At 46.0% G+C, this 24,402-nt stretch overlaps 3 protein-coding genes across 11 annotated transcripts in view; 2 read left to right on the top strand and 1 right to left on the bottom strand.

Moving 5' to 3' along the window:
- Positions 1–2,562, top strand: part of UBE2E1 (ubiquitin conjugating enzyme E2 E1) — a 46,457-nt gene extending 43,895 nt beyond the window's left edge. For all 6 annotated transcript variants that reach the window (XM_065831050.2, XM_065831049.2, XM_065831048.2 and 3 more), the window contains 2 exons: positions 207–354; positions 1,816–2,562. In XM_065831050.2, coding sequence (XP_065687122.1) covers positions 207–354; positions 1,816–1,913 — 246 coding nt within the window. In that variant the 3' untranslated portion in view covers positions 1,914–2,562. The remainder of the gene's footprint in view (positions 1–206; positions 355–1,815) is intronic.
- A 3,959-nt stretch (positions 2,563–6,521) lies between these two features.
- Positions 6,522–19,429, bottom strand: NKIRAS1 (NFKB inhibitor interacting Ras like 1). 3 transcript variants are annotated; one of them, XM_065831785.2, is made up of 5 exons: positions 19,314–19,398; positions 18,467–18,561; positions 17,692–17,818; positions 9,624–9,865; positions 6,522–6,879 (listed from the first exon to the last, which is right to left on the bottom strand). In XM_065831785.2, the coding sequence occupies exons 3-5, from the start codon at positions 17,783–17,785 to the stop codon at positions 6,640–6,642; spliced, it is 576 nt and encodes a 191-aa protein (XP_065687857.1). In that variant the 5' UTR covers positions 17,786–17,818; positions 18,467–18,561; positions 19,314–19,398; the 3' UTR covers positions 6,522–6,639. The 3 variants fall into 3 exon arrangements, with proteins under 3 accessions (XP_065687857.1, XP_065687856.1, XP_065687859.1); XM_065831784.2 differs by lacking the exon at positions 18,467–18,561 and having other exon boundaries at positions 19,314–19,392; XM_065831787.2 differs by lacking the exons at positions 17,692–17,818; positions 18,467–18,561 and having other exon boundaries at positions 19,314–19,429.
- Positions 19,430–19,456: 27 nt separating this feature from the next.
- Positions 19,457–24,402, top strand: RPL15 (ribosomal protein L15). Of its 2 annotated transcripts, none has more exons than XM_065832567.1 (4): positions 19,457–19,562; positions 20,533–20,717; positions 21,724–21,860; positions 24,047–24,402. In XM_065832567.1, the coding sequence occupies exons 2-4, from the start codon at positions 20,546–20,548 to the stop codon at positions 24,350–24,352; spliced, it is 615 nt and encodes a 204-aa protein (XP_065688639.1). In that variant the 5' UTR covers positions 19,457–19,562; positions 20,533–20,545; the 3' UTR covers positions 24,353–24,402. The 2 variants fall into 2 exon arrangements, with proteins under 2 accessions (XP_065688639.1, XP_065688640.1); XM_065832568.2 differs by having other exon boundaries at positions 19,487–19,562; positions 20,536–20,717.

Genomic DNA, 24,402 nt, shown 5'->3' with positions numbered 1-24,402 from the left:
GGGCCCGGCTGCGCCCCCGACAGCGGCCGCCAGAGGGCGGCGGCGGCCCGGGGAGCCCGCCCGGCGCGGTGTGAGCCCGCCGGTCCCGGCTCGGCCCGGCTCCCCGGGCCCAAAGGCCCTTCTCCCCACCCGTCAGTTCGTACGACCCGCCAGGTCGGTGTGGTACCCCGGCACGCCGGCTAACATTAATTAGCTGTTTCTTGCAGGTAACGTTCCGGACGAGAATCTACCACTGTAATATTAACAGCCAAGGCGTCATCTGCCTGGACATTTTAAAAGACAACTGGAGCCCAGCATTAACCATTTCTAAAGTTCTCCTCTCCATCTGCTCCCTCCTCACAGACTGCAACCCGGGTAAGTCAGGGGTGTGGTTAGTAGGTCGAGAGAGGTTCTTCTTCCACTCTATTCTGCCCTGGTGAGACCACACCTGGAATATTGTGTCCAGTTCTGGGTCCCTCAGTTCCAGAAGGACAGGGAACTGCTGGAGAGAGTCCAGTGCAGGGCAACAAAGATGATTAAGGGAGTGGAGCATCTCCCTTATGAGGAAAGGCTGAGGGAGCTGGGTCTCTTTAGCTTGGAGGAGACTGAGGGGTGACCTCGTTAATGTTTACAAATATATAAAGGGTGAGTGTCACGAGGATGGAGCCAGGCTCTTCTTGGTGACAGCCAGTGATAAGACAAGGGGCAATGGATACAAACTGGAACACAGGATGTTCCACTTAAATATGAGAAGAAACTTCTTCACAGTGAGGGTGACAGAGCACTGCAAAAGGCTGTGTAATCCTCCTGCTCCAGCAGGGGGATTGGACTAGATGATCTTTTGAGGTCCCTTCCAATCCCTAACATTCTGTGAAGTCCCCTGCATGGCCACGCACCCTGCCAAATCACTTGGCCCTGTCTCATCCCCTTGGCTTCAGCCAGGGTGGCTCTGGCCTCCAGCACGGCAGGTTTCCCTCTCCAGAGCGGGGCTGGAGGTGGTGGAGGTGATGCACCCCACCTGCCCGCTGTTCACAGCTGACCGGCAGGGAATGCGGCAGTCCTCCTCCTGGCACACAGAATCGCCTTCCCCTTCCAAACCAGCTCAGGTTTGGGGTAAGGATTAAACACTCTTCTCTGGTCTGTAGGACTGTAGTCACTCAGTAATGGAGCTAAAAGAGCCACAAACGCAGTTCTGAAAACAAGAGGACTCACCTTTTACTTCCCACCGTCTATTTAAAGCCGGTGATCAGCTATGCCACAAGCAGTCCTCACTGCTTCTCTAACCCACCATTATCCACACCAGTTAAGGGGAATACGCCTTGGTTTGCAAAGTCAATTTTACGGGTTGTGTTTCTATACGTGTCCATAACAGATGAGAGAAACGCCAGAGTTCATGCTGTATTACATATAAAAAAAATAAACTTGTTGGAAAAATGAAACCTTTCCTTGTGATCTGATCTTTCCTAGAAAGCAGATTTATATTGGTACAAGTATGCTTAGCAATGAGTATGTCCCAGGCACTTTCAGAAGGGGTAAAATAAACCTGAAATACATGAATCAGTGGAAATTCTCAGTAATGCAAAATATGACAATATTGGATTGTCATTTAAACTCCTTAAAACTTTAACAGGCATTTCACTCTTTATTAGATAATACATTAGTATGTTGCCATAAATACAAATCAGTGAAGATACAGACCATCAATTCAGTATATATAGGTTGTTGCAATGTACCTTACCTGTGTGATTCCCTTGTATTAAATTCACACTTCCACTTTATTTTTATTTTATGCAGTAGCTTGTCTGAAATAAGCAGTTTGCTTTCTTTTCTTTTCAGCTGACCCCCTGGTTGGAAGTATTGCCACTCAGTATATGACTAACAGAGCAGAGCACGACAGAATGGCCAGACAATGGACCAAAAGATACGCTACATAAGTTGGATTTTCATCAAACTCTTACATTATTTGTCTGTGATGGAAAGAGCTGCTTATGATTTTGAAGGGGTGGGGGGAGGGAGGGTGCTGGTAAAGAGTAGGGTATTTCTATAACAGATTTTATTCAGTCTTTTATTTCCTAAGATTTTGTTGTTGTAACTTAAGGTATCTTGCTACAGTAGACAGCTAGGATTGGGAATAGCATATTTTAAGACTGTAATTAGTTCAGCAATATTAGCTCACATATAGTACCGAGAAGAATGTAAACTACTTAGACTTCTTTGGTTTTCAGTTTGCTTGCAGTATGTAAAAGATTAAAACAGCTTAATTTTGTACAGGTACATATGTTGACATTTATGTAAAAGTCTTTTCAAGACTCTACACACTGTTTTTGCTTTTTGTTTTGGGTTTGGGGAGTTTATTTTGTGTTCTGGGTTGGGTTTGTTTTTTTTAAAAAAAAGCTGTCGGGATTGTTTTCCCCTGCGGAGGGCACATTGGTATTTAACAAATCCTTTTTAAAGACTGTCATCTCGTGATCTGTGATATGGAGAGGTGGATATATGGCCTCACATATGAAATGAGAAGTAGTTTAATGTATTATTTTATAAGCCAATCTATCTTTGTGAAAAGAATAAAGGGTTTAATCAGGACTTGTGGCAACCTGTAGTGAAATACCTTAAGCTGTTTAACTGTAAGGCGTGGAATAGGAGTCACTCAGTGGATTGGTTGTATGTTGTGGGCTACTTAAGTCTGCATTTGTTACTGTGCTAATAAAAAGATGTTTAAAAAAAAAAAAGGGGAGGAGGAAAGATTTCTGCATAGTGCCTTGCTTTATCATTTTGCCAGAACAGTGTCTCCCAGCACGCCTTGAGGATCACAGTCTGGATATGGACAGGGAGTTCTGCAGGTGAGTGCACTGGTGGCTTCTGTGTTGGGGACACACTTCTACACAAGCTGTTGTGACTGGCAGCAAAGACTTTTTGAGCTATTACTGTGTGTGAGGCAGGCTGGCAGGGCCCCTGAGGAGGCAACCTGCTGCCGAGTCCACGCTAGCTACCTTTTAACTTAAGTTCTCATGGTGTTGGCTTTTCAGGACTGGCACGTTATTTGACAGTACAACTGGAAAAGTGTAAGAGATCTGGAAGGGGAAACAGGCAGGAGGTAAAAGGAAAAAGAGAGTATCTTCATGGTTTTCTGATGGGAGCAGTCCATTCCCACTTGGAAGAGGAGAAGGAATTGTGTCCTGCTAAGCTGGCAGAAGATACCTTAAAGGAGAGTAAAGGAGTCTTAATTTGTCGATCCTTTAACTGCCTACAAAGATTATCTCCTAGAGACATGGCGTTTACGTTGAGGCATGTAGCAACAGAGCAGTTAGTTATGGATATGGCATTTTTGGCCACTCCCTTAAGGTAAAGGCCGGAAGCACAGATTCATTTTCACACAACAAGTACTTCACCTTGCGACATTCTTCTGGGTGATACGTAGTCATCTGCGCTCTTGGATGTGCTTTGGTACTTCAAAATAAATTCTCTATGTATTTTATTTATATACTTCTCTTCCTACCTGCATATAGATCAAATCTAACTTGGTGCAAAATAACTTCTTAACTAGAGGTACCCTTCCTTTGCTGGGTGGCTGTGGGTGGTAGTACATTATCCTCGCCTGCTGAACTGCCTTCTTTTAACACAATACATGCTTTGGTACATGAGCTCCCTCAGCTGTTTGGCTCAGCTAAGGAAAATTATTGGTGTGTAGCTACATCACACCAGGAGCATCTCTGGTAATTGTTTCCTCCTTGTCTCTACCGAGATAGGAGGTAAATGGCTTCATCTCAGTAGGTTGATGTTGACTCCTTGCTTTTGTGCCACCAGCACGTGCAAAATGAACCGTTGAAACTGGTTTGGGGGAGGGAGTTGGTTTGGGAGGACTGATCTGCACAGTGTTTATTCAGCAAGACAGAATATTAAGAGGAGCAAAGATTTACTAATTTACTAATTTATTTTTTTATAGAATTTTTCCATCATCTTGTGAAGGGACTGTCTAGTTTTTGTAGTAGGTAAGTGATCCCAGTGACCTAGGTTTTGAGTCAGCAGAATAGTAAGAACAAAATATGCGTTCTGCTGTTTAGCTACTACATTATACTCTGTACTTTACTTATTAACTCTGTGTAGAACTGTAGTACAGGGAGTTTCATTTTGACTGGGTACCAGCTGCTGTGTGTAGATTGTCTGCAGAGGAGACACTACATTCTCCATCACTTGTCAATAAAATACTAAGGTATTTAGGAAGAGCAATTAATCTGTGTGCTTAAAAAGCACCAGAAAAAGCTTATGAAAGAAATCAGGGGGTGGTGGTTGTTTACGTGGATGCCCAAAGTGATTCTAGAAACAAGTTTAACCAAGTCAAAGATAACATGTTTGCCTTTATGTAACCTGTTCGGAAAAATTGACTTAGTCATTCAGAAGATCCCTTTCCTCTTGCCTTTCTTAAAACATAGTCAAGTCCTGAGTGTCCAGGGGAGCGAGTGAGCAAGCTGATCTCGCACGACACGGCTCTGGCAGCATACGAGTGACATCAGCCTTGGCAGTGGAATTGGCATTGAGTCTGCAGGGCGCAGAACCAGACAGGAACCCACCATCTCCATTCCTTCCATCTCCACAGATTTTAAGCTAATTCTGACTTGTCAACCTGGACTCCCTTGTCTCGTGGGTCAGCTTCAGTGATGGTGTGGTTAGCAGAGGTCTTTGCCTATTTTGATCGATCCAAAGCTGAATCAACAAGGGTTCTGCAGAACCGAAGAGGAGGAACACAACCAATTCCTTGGTGAGAGGTTGCAGCAAGGAGGCGAACGGCAGCTACTCTGAAGTCACCCTCACATCCCAAGCGCACAGGCAGATGCGGAGTCTTCTGGGCAGGGAGAAGCCCTGAGTTACACGTGTGTTTGGTCGGAAATGAGTGGGGAGGGAGTGTTGTTCTGCAGCATCGTTGGGGACAATGACTGTTACTAGCCAGGCTGGGGGAGGCCATGCTCCAGTGCTTACTCAGCTGCGGTGTTGCAATGGAGAACAATTGTATGTTTCTAGCAGGGCATCACAAGAGCTTGCTCATTCATAATTGCTCTTTTATCTTACTCCTTGGCCAGAGCAATCCAAACTATATTGAGCAAAGCACATAAACAGTTTCGTCTACCCTCATTACAAAGGTAGGAATACCTGCTTAATTTTTAGTGATTTGTATGGCTGCTCTGACATCAGTAATGCTGACGGACTTTGTCAGTATTCAGGAAGAGCAATGCTGTAAGCACACAACTTAATTGTGATCATTAAGCACACTGACTATTTAGCAGTTATGATATGACAGTGCAAGTATTGCTTGTGGTTTTGCTGACTCACAGTGCATGCTCAATATTTGTTCAAAACAACATTAATTTAGTGGAAAATGTGGGAACTGGGTACTTTACTCCCTCTCCCCACTCTTCAACTACAAAGAAAAGCTCATCTCAATTACAACAAGAGGTTGTGGGAGGCCAAGAGCTGGCCACTCTCTCTGGGAACGGTTGCTCATTCTTTCCCCCTATATCCAATGTTGTTTAGTTTACTGACAGGCACAGGTTTACCAGCATGGAGGGTCAAATATGGCACATAGAGTTGTGTTCCTGAAGCTGGACAGTGCGTGGTGTATGGAGACCAAGGCCATTTGTACGGGTATGTCTGGGCATTTGCCATGGGGGTGTTCCCAAAAAGCATCCTCCTGAGCTCCCTGGCCCCCTCTGACATTGAACAGCACTTTGCACCAGTTGCTATCTGGGCCGTAGCTCCATACCGAGGGCGGATCACCGCAGCTTGGTGGTACAGCCACACAAGAGAATTACCCAATGCACTAAGCAGAGCCTAGGCAGTCCCTCCTGCGTACAAAATCGTTCCATATAATTTCTCAGTTAAAATTATCACCTATGTGAATGTGGCTGATTTGCACTGGATGTGCTGGAACAGAACCACATACAGCTATGTTGTCCTTCAGGTCATGGTGAAATTAATGAGTGGTTTGAGAGCCTTTCTGGTTTGTGCAAATAAATTCCTGAGCTGAAAGCACTACTTGCCAGACTTCGCTGACAAGCTCCATGTCCGGGTAGATCTGTTCTAGTATCTCCTACAAGATTTTTATTTTTCTTCCAGACACTAGCAGGACTTTAGTGGCTAAATCTGCTGGTAGTTGGTTCTCCTGCCCCAACCTCTTCTGCAACAACACACTGACCTCAGCCTCCTACAGCACCGAAAAGTCCCTGTGGCCCTGTTTAAGGTCAAGGTAAAAGGACTGTTGCCATTTCAAACATACCCTCTCTCCCAATTAAATGTTTTATTGCAGCTAGTACTATTTGTAACTAGAGGCTGTAGCAGGGGGATGGCTTAATGAGAAGCTTGGTGATTTTTTTTTTTCCTCAGCGCGGCTGTGTCCAGGCATAGCCAAAGCCCCTGCTATGGAGGCCTCCACCTGTCTCTCCCTCCTTCCTCCATAACCCTTGTTGCAAGACAGCTCCTCTCATGAAGCACTTTTTAAGGCTTTTGCCACCAGTGATGTTTTCAAGCCAAGGAAGGATACCTCTCAGCCATAAGCTTGCTGATTTTATTGCTGAATGAGATTATTGCTTTAGGTGAAATCATGAGAAGCAAATGGCAGAGAAGGGACTTGGGCTGTGACCTGGCAGCAGCAGACAATGCTAAGGTAGCTTAGTTATCGGAGTTATTCCCTTTGCTCTTCCTTCCAGGCAAGGGAAATGTTGATTTGTTCTGGGACTGGGAGAGTTTGCTAGCTAAGAAGGTGAAGGGCTCAAGCAGCGTTTTCCGATCTGTCACGGTCACTTCCCACAGTCTCACTTTCTCAGCCCTTGCCCACTGCTGTGCTGCTTCTGTTTCCACTTGCCTTTGCTCCAGGAGGTCAGTTTTGTTTCCCAAGACAATAACTGTTACCTACAAACAAAACAAAAGGATGAGCTTTATACAAAAAGCATACACCACTCCCAGTGCCTTTGAACAGCTGGCATGTGGCAACGCAGTTCAGACCTGTTCTTTAACTTAGCACTGGCACAAGGTAAGCTGCGTGTAGTTTGGAAGAGCAAGGTCTGGGATTTGAATCAGCCTTATCTGCTTGTGGACAGGGAGCTGGTTTTAATAATGGAATATGCAGGACTTCCCCTCCCCCCTGCCCAGTTGCTTAAAGGGAAAAAATACCGAAGAGAGCCAAAGTTACATGGCTCTATTCTCCATTTATTCTGCAGTTAAGCTGCTCCAGAAAAATGATAAGAGCACGACATCCGAGTAAGTCAGAGAAGTGGATGCTTGAGAGATAAAAAACACACATGGCAGCAGAGGGAAGCGTGGACCTCAGAGCTGTGGATTTTGCCCAGCTTGTTTTTCCCCAAGCCCCAGCCCACAATGTAAGTAAAGCCAAGCCTGCTCCAGGGGTGGCTGCTGGGCAGGCTGAGCTGTTAAGCCCCTCTCCCAGCCCAGCCAGCTGCTGGCTCCCACAGGCAGGGTAAGCCGGTCTTCTGTTGCTGGAAGGGTCATATCAGCACCGGTACCATCCTCTCAGAAGCAGTTTCAAGAGCAGCTGGTTAGTGAACTGGAGCAGCACAGCTGTATCAAGTTGCAAGGATCCATCAAGTGACCCCTGTGTCACCGAGACAGAACAGTGTGGCTGAGCTCAGTAGCCTGCCCAGTACTTCAGTTCTAGGATGTGCTGAAAATAGTGCTGGCCACCTAAAGTTACCGCTCTTGCTTATTTTGAGTTAACCATTTTCTAAAAATATTTTACCAGCATCAGCAATTAGGGGAAAACATGCCTATAGTCACAGCAAACTCTGGTCTCATCTCTGCACTAGTGGTTTGACAAAGATCAAGTGATAAAGTCCCCTCTTGCTGATGATTTGGGGTTTTTGCTGTGGCCACACCTGCACACTCTTTCCTGTTCATCAGGCTAATTCCAGGATGTCTTCTGGTTTTTACAGCTAGAGAAGTTTGTCCTGTTCCTGTGAGGCCTGAGGATTCCTTCCTTTTCTATAGTAGCTCAGAGTGTTTAGAAAAATATTTTTCCCCTCTGTGAAGGTTTCAAAAGAAGATACAATCTTCATATGCATTTACCACATGCTCCAACTGAATTTTCCCTATGGTATGAAAGAACACAACCTCTATTTAGTATCAAATCTGGCCAGGCTTTGGAGTGCGTGCTGGAGAGCCTCCACTGTCAGCAGAGGCAAGGAATGAGCCACCAGTGCTTTCTGTCATCTGCCACACAACAGGGGACTGTGCCACTCAATGAGGCAAAGTTCTTCCAGCTCAGAAGCATCACGTGTGGAGATACATCCTAATTCTGTTAAGGATGCATTCTAGCAGAGCCCAGACTTTAAGTCCACTGATGATATCTTAAGGCTGGACTCCCAATCTCACCTACACTTCAAAGCCTGTTTTATATGGACTAGAAACCACAGGAATAAAACTAATTTATCCAGCTTATTGTGGGCACCACTCTTTCAACTATGTTATCCTCAGACAAGACCATAACTTTAAGCTCTCCCAGAGGAGATAAGCAAACTGGCTGTTTTCTAAAATACCTGCATGCAATGAGAGAGAAGAGCTCTGAGAAGTCACACAGAAGAGAGGGACGCAGATCCTGTTTGGGCCACGTTACAACATGCTGTAAAGCAACAAACTGGGGCCCTCACAAAACACAGCGCCTGGGAAAAATTTCCTGTTCATCCGCCTGTCTTTACCCTGCAGGAGAGTGATGATTGAATCCCATATCCCTCATCTACGTGACAGTCTGCAGCTCACACCAGCCCTACCAGCCAACATACCTCTCCTGTTAGGACACCTTCGGCTGCTGTCAAACTTGGAGCCTGCCTTCCCCCACCCTGTGTGCTGTCAGCACCAAACAAGCTACGTTTTTTGAAAGTCTCTCCCTACCATTATCCAATTAATTCTTCATGCACTTTTATTTTTCTTTTTTAACAGCACAAAGAAGACGTTTGGAAGCTGTAGGCTAAAGACATTTAACAAGGAAAACTACTCGAGAATATAAAGATACTGTAGGAAAAGCCATAATGCTAATGCTACATGCAAGTTATATTTGTTTAGCTAAGCTGGAACACTGTTAGCTGAAAACACTAGCTGCTTTCTAAGGGAAAATAGAGCAGTCATTTCACACAATTGAATTGATTCAATATGGTTGTTAAAATACATTAAAGCTGCTTTGCCAATTGACTAATGTCTGGGAGACCCATTGTCAATGGCACTAGTTTGTAAGCCATCAAGTACATGAATACAGAACAAACAAAGATAATGCCCTTCGTTATATTATTCTACGCACTTGAGCTCCCATGCACAATATCTAAAAACACATATGAACTGCACTGCTGTAGACCATATGTTTTATTAGTCATAAGTGTCCTGGCTGGTTCATTCAGCTAACTGAATTTTAGCTGTGGTAGAGGAAGTGAGGCAAAAAACCAACACATTCTTTTGCATGACCTGCATGGCATGTGAATTAGGCTTTCCTAGCATGAGAAATCTTCCTTTTGCTGGATTACCCAAGGCTGTGGGTACATTCGTTTTCCTTTCTATGCAAGTTTTACAGAAACAAAATGTGTGCTCTGCAACCTTAACTTCTTATCACTGATATGGTGATAAGCCAAGCAGTTAAGGCACCATGCATTTACCTCCTTTTTGTCTCTAAAGACGTCGATCTCCTTTTTGAGCAGTTCGACTCTTTGGAAAGCTTCGAGGCTGGTCACGGCGTACACGAGAACGAAGCCGTCAGCGACAGAGAAATAGTGCTTTGGCAATTCCACGCCCTCCTGCAGACCCCTGGTGTCATAAAGCCGTAATTGTTCCTTCACACCTCGGTCTGTCTCCACTGACGCCAAATACACATCTTCCATCGTGGCACCCTCTTCTAAGCCTGTTTTAGAACAAGCAGAAAAGTTCAACTGGTGTTACGTATGGCACCGCTATAAGAATTCTTTGCAATACGACAGAATTTTACTCCACAATAGCTTCCAGTGCGTGTTTTCCAGAGTGACTTGTCCTGAACTCAACCTTGCCTGACATTCCCATGAGGAGCTGTATTCACAGATCACCGCACCAGCTATTTACAACAGCGACACTGTGTAAATGCAACATCCAATACATGATCATGCCTGTAAAATTAATCTATACAGCACACATGTTCAGGATAGGATAGGATGTATTGCTCTTCCCTCAGGTTTCCAAAACTCCAGCCACCCACTGCACCAGTCCTGTGCCAAACAACGCTGCAAATGGGCCTGCCCAAGATACCTTTTCAGAAGAACAGCCAAGAACACCAAATACTCAAGTACTAACATCCTGAGCCCACTTCTTTGCTTCACACTGAGCTGGATCATACTGCAGTAGCAGGAGCCAAAGCTGCTGTCTACAACTACCTGAAAGGAGGTTGTAGCATGGAGGGTGTTGGTCTCTTCTCCCCAGAAGCAAGTGATAGGACAAGAGGAAATGGCCTCAAGTTACGCCAGGGAAGGTTTAGATTGGATATCAGGAAAAAATTCTTCATGGGAAGGGTTGTCAGGCACTGGAACAGGCTGCCCAGGGAAGTTGTGGAGTCACCATCCCTGATGGTCTTTAAAAGGCTTATGGACGAGGTTCACAAGGACATGGTTTAGTGCTAGAGTTAGGTTATGGTTGGACTCGATGATCCTGATGGTCTCTTCCAACCAAAATGATTCTATGATTCTATAATTGTGGAAATGAATGTGTATTGGTGGTACAGTTAACCAACAAGTAAAATCAAGCCAGAAAGGGAAAGGGATGTTTGCATGCAAGCAAAGTTGAATTCTATATTTACTCAAATACACAGTGAGCTTTTTCTACCCCTTAGGGATTTAAAATGACTCAGATTTGCTAATAGGAGCAAGCTCATTTACTGCAAGGTAATGGCATGCACAAGGTAACAAGCTTTCGTATGTGTATCTATCACCTGCTCCATGGTAACTATCTGCATATTGGCTTTCCTTCCTTCCTCTCCCCATGGTAAATATGAGGTAATTCAAGGCAGCTTTACTTCAAAACAATTAAAATGACTTTTTTCCAAGCCAAACCTGAAAACACATAGATCACCTTAGCTTTGTGTTCCCCCTGGATGCAAGTGCATAAGGTTACAGGTCCCAACAAACTATGTATAGCGTAGCTGGGCCACTTTCAGAGTCGGTTTAAGTATTCGTATAAACGCTCTGCAACCCATGTTTTTGCCTTGACTGCATTCCTATATACATGCATTGTTTGCTGTTGCAGGCACAGCACAATGAGTCCTGCATTATTCTCTTCGTCTGCCAAAAAGGGACCATATTAGTGCATTGTTTAAGAAAACACGAGGGATTATCTAGCCTGTGAAAATAAGGATTTTGCTCAGTGCTTTGAATGACACTATTCAAAATACTTCACTTTGACAAACAAGCTAAAGCTTTCCACCTACGCCGATGGCTTCCCATGATGCATGCAGCATTCCTGTGCGGGAAAGTGGCACAAGCTGTTCTTTTCGCCCCTCTCCCTGCAGTCTTCATAGACCAAACTCATATCAGGTTTGCAACAAATTAATTTATCTCGCTTCCAAATATAGCCATGCTAAGGTGCAAGAGCAAAACTAAGAGCAGAAAGACAAAACAAAGGTTAATAAAAAGAGGAAACACAAACACATTCCGTGTGGTTGGGGAATGTGTTACAAGGGTATTTTTAACAAGTGAAGTAGGTAACAGCCCTTTCTGGATATAGCACCGTATTTTTTCTTGTTCTGCCTCATTGCTTTGTACAGACAGGTCAAGGAAATATCTAGCATCAATAAATACTACTTTGGCAAGAAGGAATGAACCATAAGTACCTCAGTTTTCTTTTTAGGAAGCAATGAATAATGTTGTGGAGGGTTTTATCATCTAAATGCTGCACTGTAATTCAACAGTCTTTAATATATCTACATTCTCCTATGACAGTTTCTTCCTAATGGCATTAAAAGGAGCAGAGAAAATTATGTCCTTTAACATTCTACTTGAAAATCAGGAAGAAAAATTAAGATCTGGGAGTTAAGTCAGCAGAATAGAGCCACAAATTTTGACGTGAAATGGAGGGGGCACTTCAGAGGGAAATGGAGTTTATGCATCAGTATCAGGTTCTAGAGGTGAAATTTCACCTTACATGCATCAGGGGAGGGAGCATAGGAAGGTAGATTGCTAAGCAAACACAGATAATTTTTAGAAATATCTGTGTCACCTTATTCTAGGCCCTGCTTCCAAAGCCCAGATCATGTGCCAGCCACATGTTGCTGGCAACGATGTTTGTGCTTTTTTGCTAGTATCATCCCATCCACGCACTTTCCCAGTCTCCATCCAAACACAGGCCACGCGAGTTGCTGTTCAAGCAGCAGAACAAGTCACGAAAGCCCAGTGTTCTTGGAAGGTGTCTGGTACCATCCCGTCCTCCCCATGACAAGGACCATGGTTCTCCTTCCCTTCCCTGGCATCCCCAGGTGTCCTCCCACCCTCACTACTTGGTGGGCAAGGGGAGCTTGTACCGCAGAGTTACTGCCCTGCAGACCACTGCCAGCTCCACTCGGCTTTTCTCAGAGGAGAACATTACCATGGGCCTTTCCTCTCCTTTTTCTAAATTTACAGACACATATTTTGAGATACCTACTACTGCGACACAGATGAGCAGGCAGATGGAACCAGCTCTCAGATTCAGAAGCTATGGGGGAAAGAGGAACTAACAAAGACAGTGAACTATCTCGTGGTTTCTTTGGAAACTAAAGATCAAAAAAAAAAAAAAATTAGGGAGAGAAAGGAGGAATAACCAGGAGATTTCCACTGCACTCAGTGCTGGTGAGACCCCATCTTGAATCCTGTGTTCAGTTTTGGGCCCCTCACTATAGGAAAGTCATTGAGGTGCTGGAGAGAGTTCAGAGAAGGGCAACGAAGCTGGTGAGGGGTCTGGAGCACAAGTTTGATGAGGAGCAGCTGAGGGAGCTGGGGCTGTTCAGCCTGTGGAAAAGGAGGCTGAGGGGAGACCTTATCACTGTCTACAACTACCTGAAAGGAGGTTGTAACATGGAGGGTGTTGGTCTCTTTTCCCAAGTAACAAGTGATAGGACAAGGGGAAATGGCCTCAAGTTGTGCCAGGGGAGGTTCAGATTAGATATTAGGAAAAAATTCTTCACGGGAAGGGGTTGTCTGGCATTGGAACAGGCTGCCCAGGGAAGTGGTGGAGTCACCATCCCTGGAGGTCCTTACATGGTGTGTGGACAAGGTACTTAGGGATATGGTTTAAGTGCTAGAGTTAGGTTAATGGTTGGACTCGATGATCTTGAGGATGTCCTCCAACCAGAATGATTCTACGATTCTATGACTGATGCAGTGCTCAAGCCCCTACTTAGCTGCTCTAAGTCTTGGGAGAGGCAGAAATGTCTTCATCTATGTTACCGACTGCTGCCACAGAGGAACTGCAAGGGGAAGCCTCAGTCATAAATTGGGTGGTGTTTCAACCCCTGGTGGTTTCCCACTGAGGAAAAGAAAAGGCTCAATATACTGACTAATACTACACACTCAGGCTAGACAAGGCAGAGATACTGCGAATACCCAAATGAAGTAAAATTCCAAGACAGGTGGAATTGCAGAAGATCCCAAATGACTCTCAAACATAAATGAAGTGCAAATTTTACATCTTCTTGAGTACTTTCGAAGAGTGCCTACGTAACCTCTCCTTCCCTCTGAACAGCAAGAATTTAACAAAGAGCTCCTAAAGCCTGCTATTCCTCATGTTTGTAAACTGCTGGATAACAAACAGGTTTTGCTTGCTTGAATCTCAAACGACAGCACAGCAGAGGATCCCTGACTCGGAGAAGAGCTGGACAGGCCTCAACAGGAGCTGGTCTCTTTAGATTTAGCTGCTAGTTAAGTACTGGTCCCACTAACCAGTAACCACGGTTGTGACCCTCAATGGCATACATGCAGCTCCATTTTCATCTATTTCTAAAATGCAAAGCTGCCTGCAGCACTATCAGGAGGTAGTTTTGATTTAAGAAACAAAGACGTGAGAATGCATAATTTGGTTAATTAGCCTCCATATCTTCAGAGCTGTGAAAGCCAAAACCTCAAATCCCTCCAGCTGAGACCAAGTGAGGCAAATTCTCTTGTTATGGGTTCTACCACAGTAATAGATGGTGCTTTTATTTCCACCCAGTAAGATGATTTAAAGTAGTTGCTTATGAATAACCTGACCATACCAGCTACTTATACAGCCAGGAGGCAGAGACAAGGAACATTGTGGTTTTTACATGAAGAGTTCTCATCTCCTCCTGTTGATCTGATAAGCTTGACCATAGGTTGAGAGGCCAGAGATATTTTAAAAGCAGAAGGAAGACTCCATTCTGCAACATCACTGAACAGGGACACTGTTTAAGGAAAAAAAACTATCCTCTTTACAGACATGTCTTGTGCCAAAGTTAAGCCAGCAACTCTCCTGTTAGCCCTCTCAAGAGAGCTCAGGCCAGGCAGTGTCAGCTACCACAAGTATTTAGTGGGACAATCTTCTATGGCCAGTCAAGGACCCAGGTCATGACCAAGAAGAAAAGATTGGCCCCTCTATCTTCAGGAGTGCAAGAGAAGGTGGATTGGGACAAACACGACACTGCAGCCATGAAAAGGCAGATGATCCCAGGTACCAGGCAACCATACACATATGTTCAAGCCTTAACAACTACTTGGCCTGACCTATGGCAATATATTGCCTACATGACTCAAAGCTAAATCTGTCCCCATTTCAAATATCTTTCAGGTTTTGTCTGATTCCTTGAATCAGTTTAGCCAGAGAGGCTGCCATGCAATACATACATTACTTTACATGGCTCTGACGGTGTCTCTATCCTTTCGCCCTCTCCTTTATCATCCTAGGGCCCCAGGCAAGTTTTAAAGCCCAGTACCACACATTGTTGCTCACAGGCTCCAGGGATACAGATATTCCTATTTGGGGAGTATTCCTCTCTCCTGAGTACTTTTTTCTCTTTGACCTCAAGCAACCTTCCTGCCTTTGCTGCTGACCACGTAAGCAATGGCAGCACTTAGGGACTTCATCCATGACGAGCCCAGGAGAGCTGAAGGTGCACATTTTTTCTGAGAAAAGAAACACAGTGCAACTGAGTTCACAGCACTATCACCAAGCACACAGCCAGGAGCATGGGCTTAAAGCCGAGTGCTCTACATAGAAGCACGAAACCTCCAAGGACACTAATCACTTCCCTGATAGCAGCTGTGCCACTACTCCTTTTTACAGGAAAGTCAACAGGAGGCACGTGAGCACTGGCATAGACTCTTGGCTGATCTACAGCCAGGAGGAGACCCCCATGTCAGTGGCTGGGACACCTCAGAGGATGGCACTGAACCTTGTGCTCTGAGTCTAAAACCAAGTTCAAGCACAATCCTTGTTACTGGGAGGAGGATGGGGATGCTGTCAGAAACGGAAACACCCCATGCATGGGCTCAGTGGTCCTCCTCATGGATCCCCGGCCCTGGGACCGGCCACAGAGTTGCTCCTGCTGTCAGTCAGGAAGCACAGGTTTCCAAACAGCTTGTGTCCATGTTGCCGTACACGGAGAGCTGCCTCACTCTTTGGCTCTGAACAGACGGGCTTTCAGCAAACACACTAGTCCTTTTCGCCTCCTGCCAAAAAGGCCAGCAGCCAAAATGTACGTGTCAGCTTTCTGGAGCTCACAAGCTTTAGGAAACGAGGGCTGAGCTTTAGTAATCCTGTTTTGAGCATGGAGGGGCCACCCCTGCAATGGTGGCACCAGCAGCAGGTTTGTGCAGTTTAAAGCTGCTCAGGTGAGGAGCAAGCAAACACTGGCCAGCCCTCAAACTCTGTACTTGCCCTCTGAGACCCACACGGTGGTGTCCTGCCTCTGCAGTTTGAGGGTTAAATCAATGCAGATTTGAGCAGTAGCTGAAGATCTTCTGGGAATCATTTTCACCAGCCCATACTTCAGGCACTCTCTGCCAGAACTGTCCATGGGGGACGCAGGGAGGATGGTGACGATTCGGTGGCACTGCCAGGAACACCAACATATCAGTCCATCCCCCAAAATGTGCCTGATGGCACTCACAGGTGATATCGATAGCACTGGGCCATGTCCACTCATCTCCTGGGACCGCAGTGGCTCTGTATGAGCCCTCTCCATACTCTGACCTTGATTCTGCAATTTGGCCTCTTTCTCCCCATGTCTTGGATGTAAGATTTGACCAAAATCATTAAAAAAAATCAAAAAATCTTCTTTCTCCCCTTGCACTCCCCCTCTGCAGAGCAGAGCTGTGGGAAAGGAAAATGGATCTTTCTAAGGAGCAGGGGGAAAGTCTGCATTGCTCAATGGCTGAGCTGGAGTGCAGCATTCAGGAGAGACAGAAGGACACCAGCAGCTAGACCCTGGGCACGAGGCCTCGCTCTGATTATGTCAGCCAGTATCCATGACATTGTATAATCGTGTACATGGCTGGTTCCATAAATAGTTCCTCCGATCAGCAACACCCGAATATCCTTCCTGCCTGGGTTGCTAATAGGAGCTGGGGGCAGGAAGCAGTGTAAGGCAATACGATTTAAGCAAAGCAGCCTGGCTCATGCTGCTCGGGTGTCTCTGATGATCGCCCAGAGATCTTCCCAAGGAGAGGAAGGTCTGTAGCAAAGGCAAAAACCTTCAGCCTGCAGGTTTTGCAGCCTTCACGCTGAAAGCTACATGAGGCTACGTGCGCAGGTCTCAGTAGGATGCTGGAAACAGATGTTGCTGCAACATTGAAGGAAATCCTCCTTTTAAATAAGGGTATTAGCAGGCAGTTCTGCATCACGCTTTGCCAGCAAATTCCTCCCATCCACACATTTTAAAGTCACAGTGCCTGCAAAGCACCGTGCTAGAAATAATGGTCCAATAATTTACCCCAATGTTTAATTTATCGGCTGGAGGAAAAGATACAAATGGACTAGATATCCACTGCCTAAGCCCTGAGACTCACCCCTCGTGCCATCCCTTATTTCTGGGTGAGGCAGGAATAATTCATCAGCCTCATCATTTGCCCTTCCTCTCAAAGCCAAAGTCATGTGGAAACAGAGGGAAACAAGCCGGCTCTGCCTTCACACCCTTTCTTTTGTGGACGGCAAGTCTACGACATCCCACGCTCCTGTCTCAAGTCTGTTTTCCACAGGAGGGTTTACTTGAGAGCCGAAAAACTTGGCCCTTGAAGTTCAGCACAGAACGTGCAGAGCCATTTTACTTTCCAGCTCTTTGATTAAATATTAGCCAAAACCAAGCAAAATAAAGCGTTAAGAAGATGGAATGAAAGTCTAAACATTTTCTCCACCCATCACACTATATGTATTTCTTTTTTCAAGTATGTACAGCATCTTTCATGGAACAAGATATTTCCTATATAAATAGGCAGCAAGCACATGGCCTACTTTCTGTGTTTGTTTCTTTTTAAACATTAATGTATTTTATAACTGGGAACATCATGGAAAGGGTTCTCCTGCAAGCCTATTTTAATAATTGGTAGGCAAAGGGCTATGAATTTCAAGAACTGCCCAGAGATGCAACAAAACCACGTTGATTTCCTCCCTCACCTCAGAGCAGTTCACAGTCCTCAGTTACTGCTCTTTGACAGCCCACACAGACCAGATTCTGGAAAAGCAAATAAATCCCCCACCCCCAAAAAAGTAAAAATATCTCACCAACAGTATGCTTTCCATAGAGAAGTTGTTCCAAAATTGCAGTCTTTCCCACCGAGGCCATCCCACAAACCACCACTTTGTAGCCCTTCCCCATGTTCCTCCCGAGGGCAGGGTCAGCAGGTGAGCCCTGTGCGGACACAAGAGTCTTTAGCCCAGCGTGGTGTCCCCAGACCCGAGCAAAGCCCACCGAGAGGCGAGAGCCAAAACGCGAAGCAGCGGTGAATCAGAAGCGCAGTTCCCTCCCAGGCGCTCACCAGTGACTGATATTTTTAGGACTAAAGCTTCCTCCTACACCATTTTTCAAGGTTTTCGGTGGCTGCCGCGGGTGCCGGTGCCTGCTCGCAGGCTCGATGCTTGTGCCGTCGGACTGGGGGGGCTGTTTGCCGAATTGTGCCAGCCCTCTGGGGCAGGGACTGCGTGTGCTTGCTGGCATGTGGGCAAGGCTGCAAGATTTGGGTTATCGGGCTTCATGTTTTTGCTGCGGGACTGATGGCATCTGTTGGTATCAGGATGGCTTCTAGAAACTGGATCAAGGGTTCCTTCCCTTCTACTTCACACAGGGAAAGTTTCTACCTTTTACGCATGAGGGGCTAGAAAATAGGAGCGTTAAAGGCAGAAGCACAGGAAAGCAACTGCAAAAGCAGTTTTTAAATTACTTTGGATGGGGCAGAGGTAGGTTTTAGCAGGAGGCTTCCAGAAGCAGTGGCAGGGCGGCAGACCCTCACCCTCAGGTCGCTGTTTGGAGCAGTTTGCTGCAGAGAAAGCAGGAATGTACCTTATTCGCACCAGGAGGGGGCTGGCCTTGTCCTGCTTTGATTGCAGTTTAACTGGGTAACGCTTCACCAGCCAGGGTGCTCTGCAAAGCATGCGCTGAAAAAAGGAAAGGTCACCCCACAGCGAAAGGGGGGACTTTCAGGCAGGGAAAGCCTAATTCCCATTTTGATTCCCCAGCAGGGCCCAACACCCCACAGCAGCACACTGGGGATGCTGCTGGGGCTGGGGTGGGATAAAACCCCCCTGAGCACCAGGGGTGAGCTTGCTCCTGCCAGTTCTCCTCTTTGGGCGCAGGGCAGGGAAGAGGCGTGTGGGGGGGGCACAGGAACACTCTGCGCCCCTGCAGTGCTTATGCAAGGAGGAACGTGAGCGCGTCACACTGGGGGACCCGCCGGCACCGACAACAGCAAGGGGCAAAGCCCGGGCCTCGGTCCCAGCACCTCGGCAGGGAGCCCCCTCTGGGGAGCCCCCCAGGCCCGCAGCACCGGGGGGGCACCGGCGTCAGCCACAGGCACTGCACTGCTCTCCCCACCCCGCTACCGAACAGTTCTTAGGGCTTTTTTCCCCCTTAGAATTTATGATTTTATTTTATGAAGTTATTAATGATTTTTCTTTTAGGATTTTTCTAAAGGGTTCTTTTAAAGTACTTTTTTTAAGCCCCACCCCAACCCCTAGCTAGTTTACGGCTCTCATGGGCGGGGGGGTTGTTTCAGAGGATGTCCCACGGCCGCCCCCTCAGTCCCGCAGCCCCCGGCCCCGCCGTGCCCCGGGGCGCGTCCCCGCCTGCAGCCACGCGCGCCCTCGGGACCGCCCCCTCCGCACCCACCCGCCAAAGCGCGAACGCGCACCTGTCCCGAGCTTCGCGCTGCGCCCCATCGAGCCGCTCAGCGCCGCGGCGGCGGGTCAAGCCCCGCCCCCTGCCGCCCATTGGTGGGCGCGGGGGCCGGGCCGCGGAGGGGCGGGGCGAAGAGACCGGCTCCTGTCACCCTAAGGACTGCATTACCCATGAGGCGCTCCTGCCGCCGCCGGAAGTGCGGTGCTGCCGCAAGGGGTTGTGGGAAGCAGGCCTCTTCCTTTCCTGTGCTGGGCGCCATCAGGTGAGGGGTTGTTAGCGTTTGGCTTTTTCCGTAATCCGTTGCCATCCCAGGCCCGGGGAGGCCATCTGCCAGCCCCGCTGCCGCCCCCGCCCGCCGCCACCCTGGCGGGGTGGGACGGGGCTGTTCCTGCGGCGCGGGGGATCTGCGGGGAACGGGGGCCGGGCGCCGGGCGGGCCCTGAGAGAGGCCATGGGAAAACCCGTGGGCTGCGGCTCGTCAGGGCAGCCTGGCTGCCGGGATTGTGCGGCAGGGAGGGGATGGGGACACTCAGCTGGGCCCCGAGTTGCAGGCCGCACAGCGTAGCGGGTGCAGGTTGGTTACAGGCCGCGTGGCTTGTTTCGATGCTGGGTTTGTAGTTCGTTTGTGGTGTTTAATGCCATAATGCAATCGTAAAGAAGGGGGAGCTTGGGGTGGCAAGAGCTGTGCCATGGCTGGGCAGAGAGGGGTGTGGAAAATCGCACACCAACAGGTTTTATTCCTTGCAAATAAAATGCCGTCTTTTTCTGATGGTGATTTGGGTGGTGGCTTGATGGAGTTCACCTATATCTGCTAATTGCTGCAAACATGTGGGAGCTCAGAGGTAATTAAAACACATGAAAACTAAAGACAACACAACTCACAGTCACATACTTCTTTTATAGATTAATATTTACAACTTGATTCAGATGGTAATGGTAAATTTTGGTAGTATCTGATGTACACATCTGAAAAATTCACAGCTGAGGAGTTCAATACTTAGGAACATGTAAAAACGAAGAAAATTGCTGATAATGGTAACTGCCATGTGTCTTGTTGGGAGTCCACCATGCATGAGCTGTGTTACCAGATGTGCCAGTGGTGTAAAGAAGCTTGAGAGCATCCCCTGTGTCTGTGGTGTTACATGTGTGGTTTGATGCGGTGTCTCTGTTGGAAGCTGTTCAAATCTGGAATCTGTCTGGGTGCACTGTTTTTTCATTGACATCTCGATTCAGCAGGTAGACAGACATGGGTGCCTACAAGTACATCCAGGAGCTATGGCGGAAAAAGCAGTCAGATGTGATGCGATTCCTCCTCCGTGTCCGCTGTTGGCAGTATCGCCAGCTCTCCGCCTTGCACCGGGCTCCCCGGCCAACCCGACCGGACAAAGCTCGCAGGCTGGGATACAAGGCCAAGCAAGGTAACAAGATGTAGAGGTGCAGTCTGCATGCGTTGTGATGGAGCAACCAAGTTTTATGTTAGCTTCTTTCTATTATTAACTCATAGTAGAATAACAAAATCTGAAGTCTAAATATTCCCCAGGACCCTGAAGTGTCCTGCGTGAAATGTACTAAATGTTATAAATGTGTTAAATTGGTAGCGACACATATAGCCCAAAACCTTATTTCATGCCTTTGGTGGCCATTTTGGCAGATGGAGATGAAATGTGCTTTGGCTTTAATTCTTTTGCTGCATTACTGCTGCAGAGTTGATCAGTGCTCTTAGTATCCTAGGTTTGGGAGGCGTCCTTGCTCTGCTCAGATTTTGTCCTGTGTTACTTTGGCTGTAACAGCTGCATGTGCTTGAATAAGCAAGATAACGTAGTTTGTACTGTCATTAGAAAACAGTTACTGGTCAGTGAAAGAAACTTGGCAAAAGTGGCCATCCACCTGCAGCTTGAGCAAATCGCTGAAACTGTGCTTGTTCACTATGAAAATGTAAAGCTTAAGAGTCTACGCTTCTGTTGCTGTTAGTGAAGTTTGTTTAGTTGCATCGTTTTTCAGTGATCAGATTTTAGCAGGGTTTGAGGATGGCTTGTGCTTCAGTGCTTTCTGAAAGCTACTATCAGAATGTGAGATTCTGGGTTTGGGTGTTTTTTTGTGTTACAAGGTAGCTGTAGCTGTTCTTAGTGTATTTGGAACCACACAGTGGAAATGTGCCATAAGATCTGTTTTGGAACTGAAAAATAGTCATAATGGGCCATCATTTCCCTTACTCAGTTGTAATGTAAATAACAAAACTATCCTGTGCTAGCCACCTCCAGTTTTAGGTTTTGGTGAAGACTGGTGTAGTGACCTAATTTTGCAGCATTTCATATGAAGTTTTGGGGCTTGGAAACGCAGTATGGGCATCAGAACTGTTTTGCTGTGATCTGCATTTTCTACACTACAGAATTCTTCTAGTTCCTAAATCATTGTTTCTTTTAGGTTATGTTATCTACCGTGTCCGTGTTCGCCGTGGTGGTCGTAAACGCCCAGTTCCGAAAGGTGCAACCTATGGTAAACCTGTGCATCATGGTGTTAACCAGCTGAAGTTTGCCCGGAGCCTTCAGTCTGTTGCAGAGGTGACTATCTTGGATTATTGCTTAGAAACTTGGTGGTAGGAGCGTCTTCGTAAAAGCTGAAAATACTCAGAGACAAACAAAACCCCAAACGACTGTTTTGCTGATGTGTTGGGTAAAAGCCCATGGACACGAATGGCACAAAAGCACCAGAGTGTCTTGAAAAGCTGCATTGAGACAAATGAAAGAACTAGTCAGGCTTTACAAATGTGGTCTGGGGGAAGTATTACTTAGGTTGTTTATTGAAGTTCGTAGCATATACTTGTAAAGTATGCCACAATATTTGTTACAAAAATAGACCCACAACTTGTATAAATCCCGGTAAAATAAAGGATTAGGCATGAGAAATAAAAATTCAGATACACTAAGGTGTTTGACTTCACTCATCACTAAATCCCACAGCTGTGTTCACTGCCATGTTGTATGTGTAACCAGCTTTAGGTAATGTTCCTTTCACAAAGTACAGGTGAGTTCCCATCTTAAAGTCTGTTGCACCTGTTTTTGTAGCAGGAGTGCCACACAGTGTGCTTAGCTGTATCATAGGGTCTGAAAGCAGCATGCCAGAGACCTTCTGGTTCTTTATAAAAAGCTTTGGTACCTCACTAGCACAAGATTGGTGGTTAACTTGTTTTTAGGTGAGATGATGTTACCTGCTGAAATACTCGAAAACATTCATTCAATGACATCTTTGGGTTTCATGTCACAGTAGCAGTGTTGAAGAGATGTAGCTGTCACCTTTAGAAAAAACTATTTTCAGTGGATTCAAATTAGTACTAGTCTGTCTCTTTTTTGAGAGTGCATTGTGAAAGAACATAAACTGCTCATTGCCTTCCCATCTTGAAGTGCAAGACTGTTCTGTTCTCAGGGCTTTTAAAATGTTTGTAAGTGACCTAAGCAAGTTGAATATGGTGTTTTTTTGTAAAAGGGGAAAAACAAATCAAAAACCAAACCAACAATAAAACCCACACCCCACACCACTCCGAAATGGGGCATGCTAATTTAAGGGAAACACAGATTATGACTTTAAATTAAAATGGGGTTTTGTGTTTTCAGTGCTTATGGCATGCTCTTCATATATGCTCTTACCAGATAACTGATGGCGAATCCCATGCTCACTCATGGTGACAGCTCATGGAAGAGGTTATTTGCCCTCAGTTTTAGTTCGGAGTTTTCTGGCACACTTCTTCCTGGAAGGCTTAACGTTTTTCAGATACAAATGTTACAGAAATATAAAACCTCCATTGTAGCTACCATTGCCACATAGAAGCTGTTTGAGGGCAGTTGATGTTTTAATGTTTAATATGTGTGTTACTCTCACATGCTAGAATAAAACATGGACTTGAAAGAATTTTATTACATATGCAGAAAATAGTCAAGTGCTGTGTAGTGGGAGACTGTAGTAATAGATTGGCATAGAAGACGGGTGGGATCCGTTGGTGCGTACTTGCCCACAGTGATGATGAACTCCCAGGATTAAACACACTTTTAGTGTTTTAAATAAGGAGCATTCTTGACAGAAGAGGCAGATGGAGTTGCATAATTGATATTTTCTGCTTTGTTTTGTTTTCTAAACTAAGGCTGCTTTTTCCAACCACAAGTGAAGATAGGAATAGCAAGCACTAATATACCAGCAGTGGAACAAAGACTTGTTACATCAGCTCTTCCTTTTCTCCTATCAGTATAAGCTTATTCTCTGCAGAAATGTCTTTCTCCCCTGTAGCTTTGGATGTGCAAACTGATCAGTATTTCATAACTTCCCACAAAAGATTGTACCCACAAAAGATTGTTCTGTGGCCTCAAGTGCAGTTTGTGTTCTTCATCTACACATTAGAAGTTGTTTTTAACTCTGTATATATACTTGTTGGGTACTTCTGTGTACAAAGTAGTTCTTCTGTTAACCAAGCACCTTCCTCCTTAAATTCTTTAAAACCTGTTTCCTGTAGGAATTCAAGCAGCCTGTTTGTGGTTTTCTTTTTTTTTAAATACAGCATTCCTTTCAGCTTTTACTTTTTCTTGCATCTTAGCAACTGGAAGGGGAACAGTTCTTTTAGGAAGAGAGGGTCTCTCAAAGCAAATTGAAATTTCTAGCACCTAGAAAATTTCAGGTTTGAGTTATTTGTACCTTTCTGCATGAAGAGTGCCCTGCATCTGTGATTTTACAGCCTTTTGCTGATGTTTTTTTCCTCTAGGAACGTGCTGGCCGTCACTGTGGGGCTCTGAGAGTCTTGAACTCGTATTGGGTGGGCGAAGATTCCACTTACAAGTTTTTCGAAGTGATCCTGATCGATCCCTTCCATAAGACCATCAGGCGCAACCCTGACACCCAATGGATCACCAAGCCTGTCCACAAGCACAGGGAGATGCGTGGGCTGACATCGGCTGGGCGGAAGAGTCGTGGTCTTGGCAAGGGCCACAAATTCCACCACACCATTGGTGGCTCACGTCGTGCTGCCTGGAGAAGACGCAATACCCTGCAGCTGCACCGTTACCGCTAATTTTTGTAAACATAATGATCTAATAAAGCTGATGTGGGTTATTGAATTTA

The sequence above is a fragment of the Patagioenas fasciata genome, chromosome 2, assembly GCF_037038585.1.
Source record: "Patagioenas fasciata isolate bPatFas1 chromosome 2, bPatFas1.hap1, whole genome shotgun sequence".
Classification (NCBI taxonomy): Eukaryota; Metazoa; Chordata; class Aves; order Columbiformes; family Columbidae; genus Patagioenas; species Patagioenas fasciata.
This window is presented reverse-complemented; position numbering and strand designations above follow the sequence as displayed.

Bases quoted from the DNA above. Each gene is read 5' to 3' on its own strand.
- NKIRAS1 (XM_065831785.2), bottom strand. From the start codon at position 17,785: ATGGGGAAGGGCTACAAAGTGGTGGTTTGTGGGATGGCCTCGGTGGGA. The intron at 9,866-17,691 runs GTGAGATATTTT...GTTCTAAAACAG, and splicing joins CTATGGAAAGCATACTGTTG to GCTTAGAAGAGGGTGCCACG. The intron at 6,880-9,623 runs GTAAATGCATGG...TTTTGTTTGTAG, and splicing joins TCTTTAGAGACAAAAAGGAG to GTAACAGTTATTGTCTTGGG.
- RPL15 (XM_065832567.1), top strand. From the start codon at position 20,546: ATGGGTGCCTACAAGTACATCCAGGAGCTATGGCGGAAAAAGCAGTCA. The intron at 20,718-21,723 runs GTAACAAGATGT...TGTTTCTTTTAG, and splicing joins GGGATACAAGGCCAAGCAAG to GTTATGTTATCTACCGTGTC. The intron at 21,861-24,046 runs GTGACTATCTTG...TTTTTCCTCTAG, and splicing joins GCCTTCAGTCTGTTGCAGAG to GAACGTGCTGGCCGTCACTG.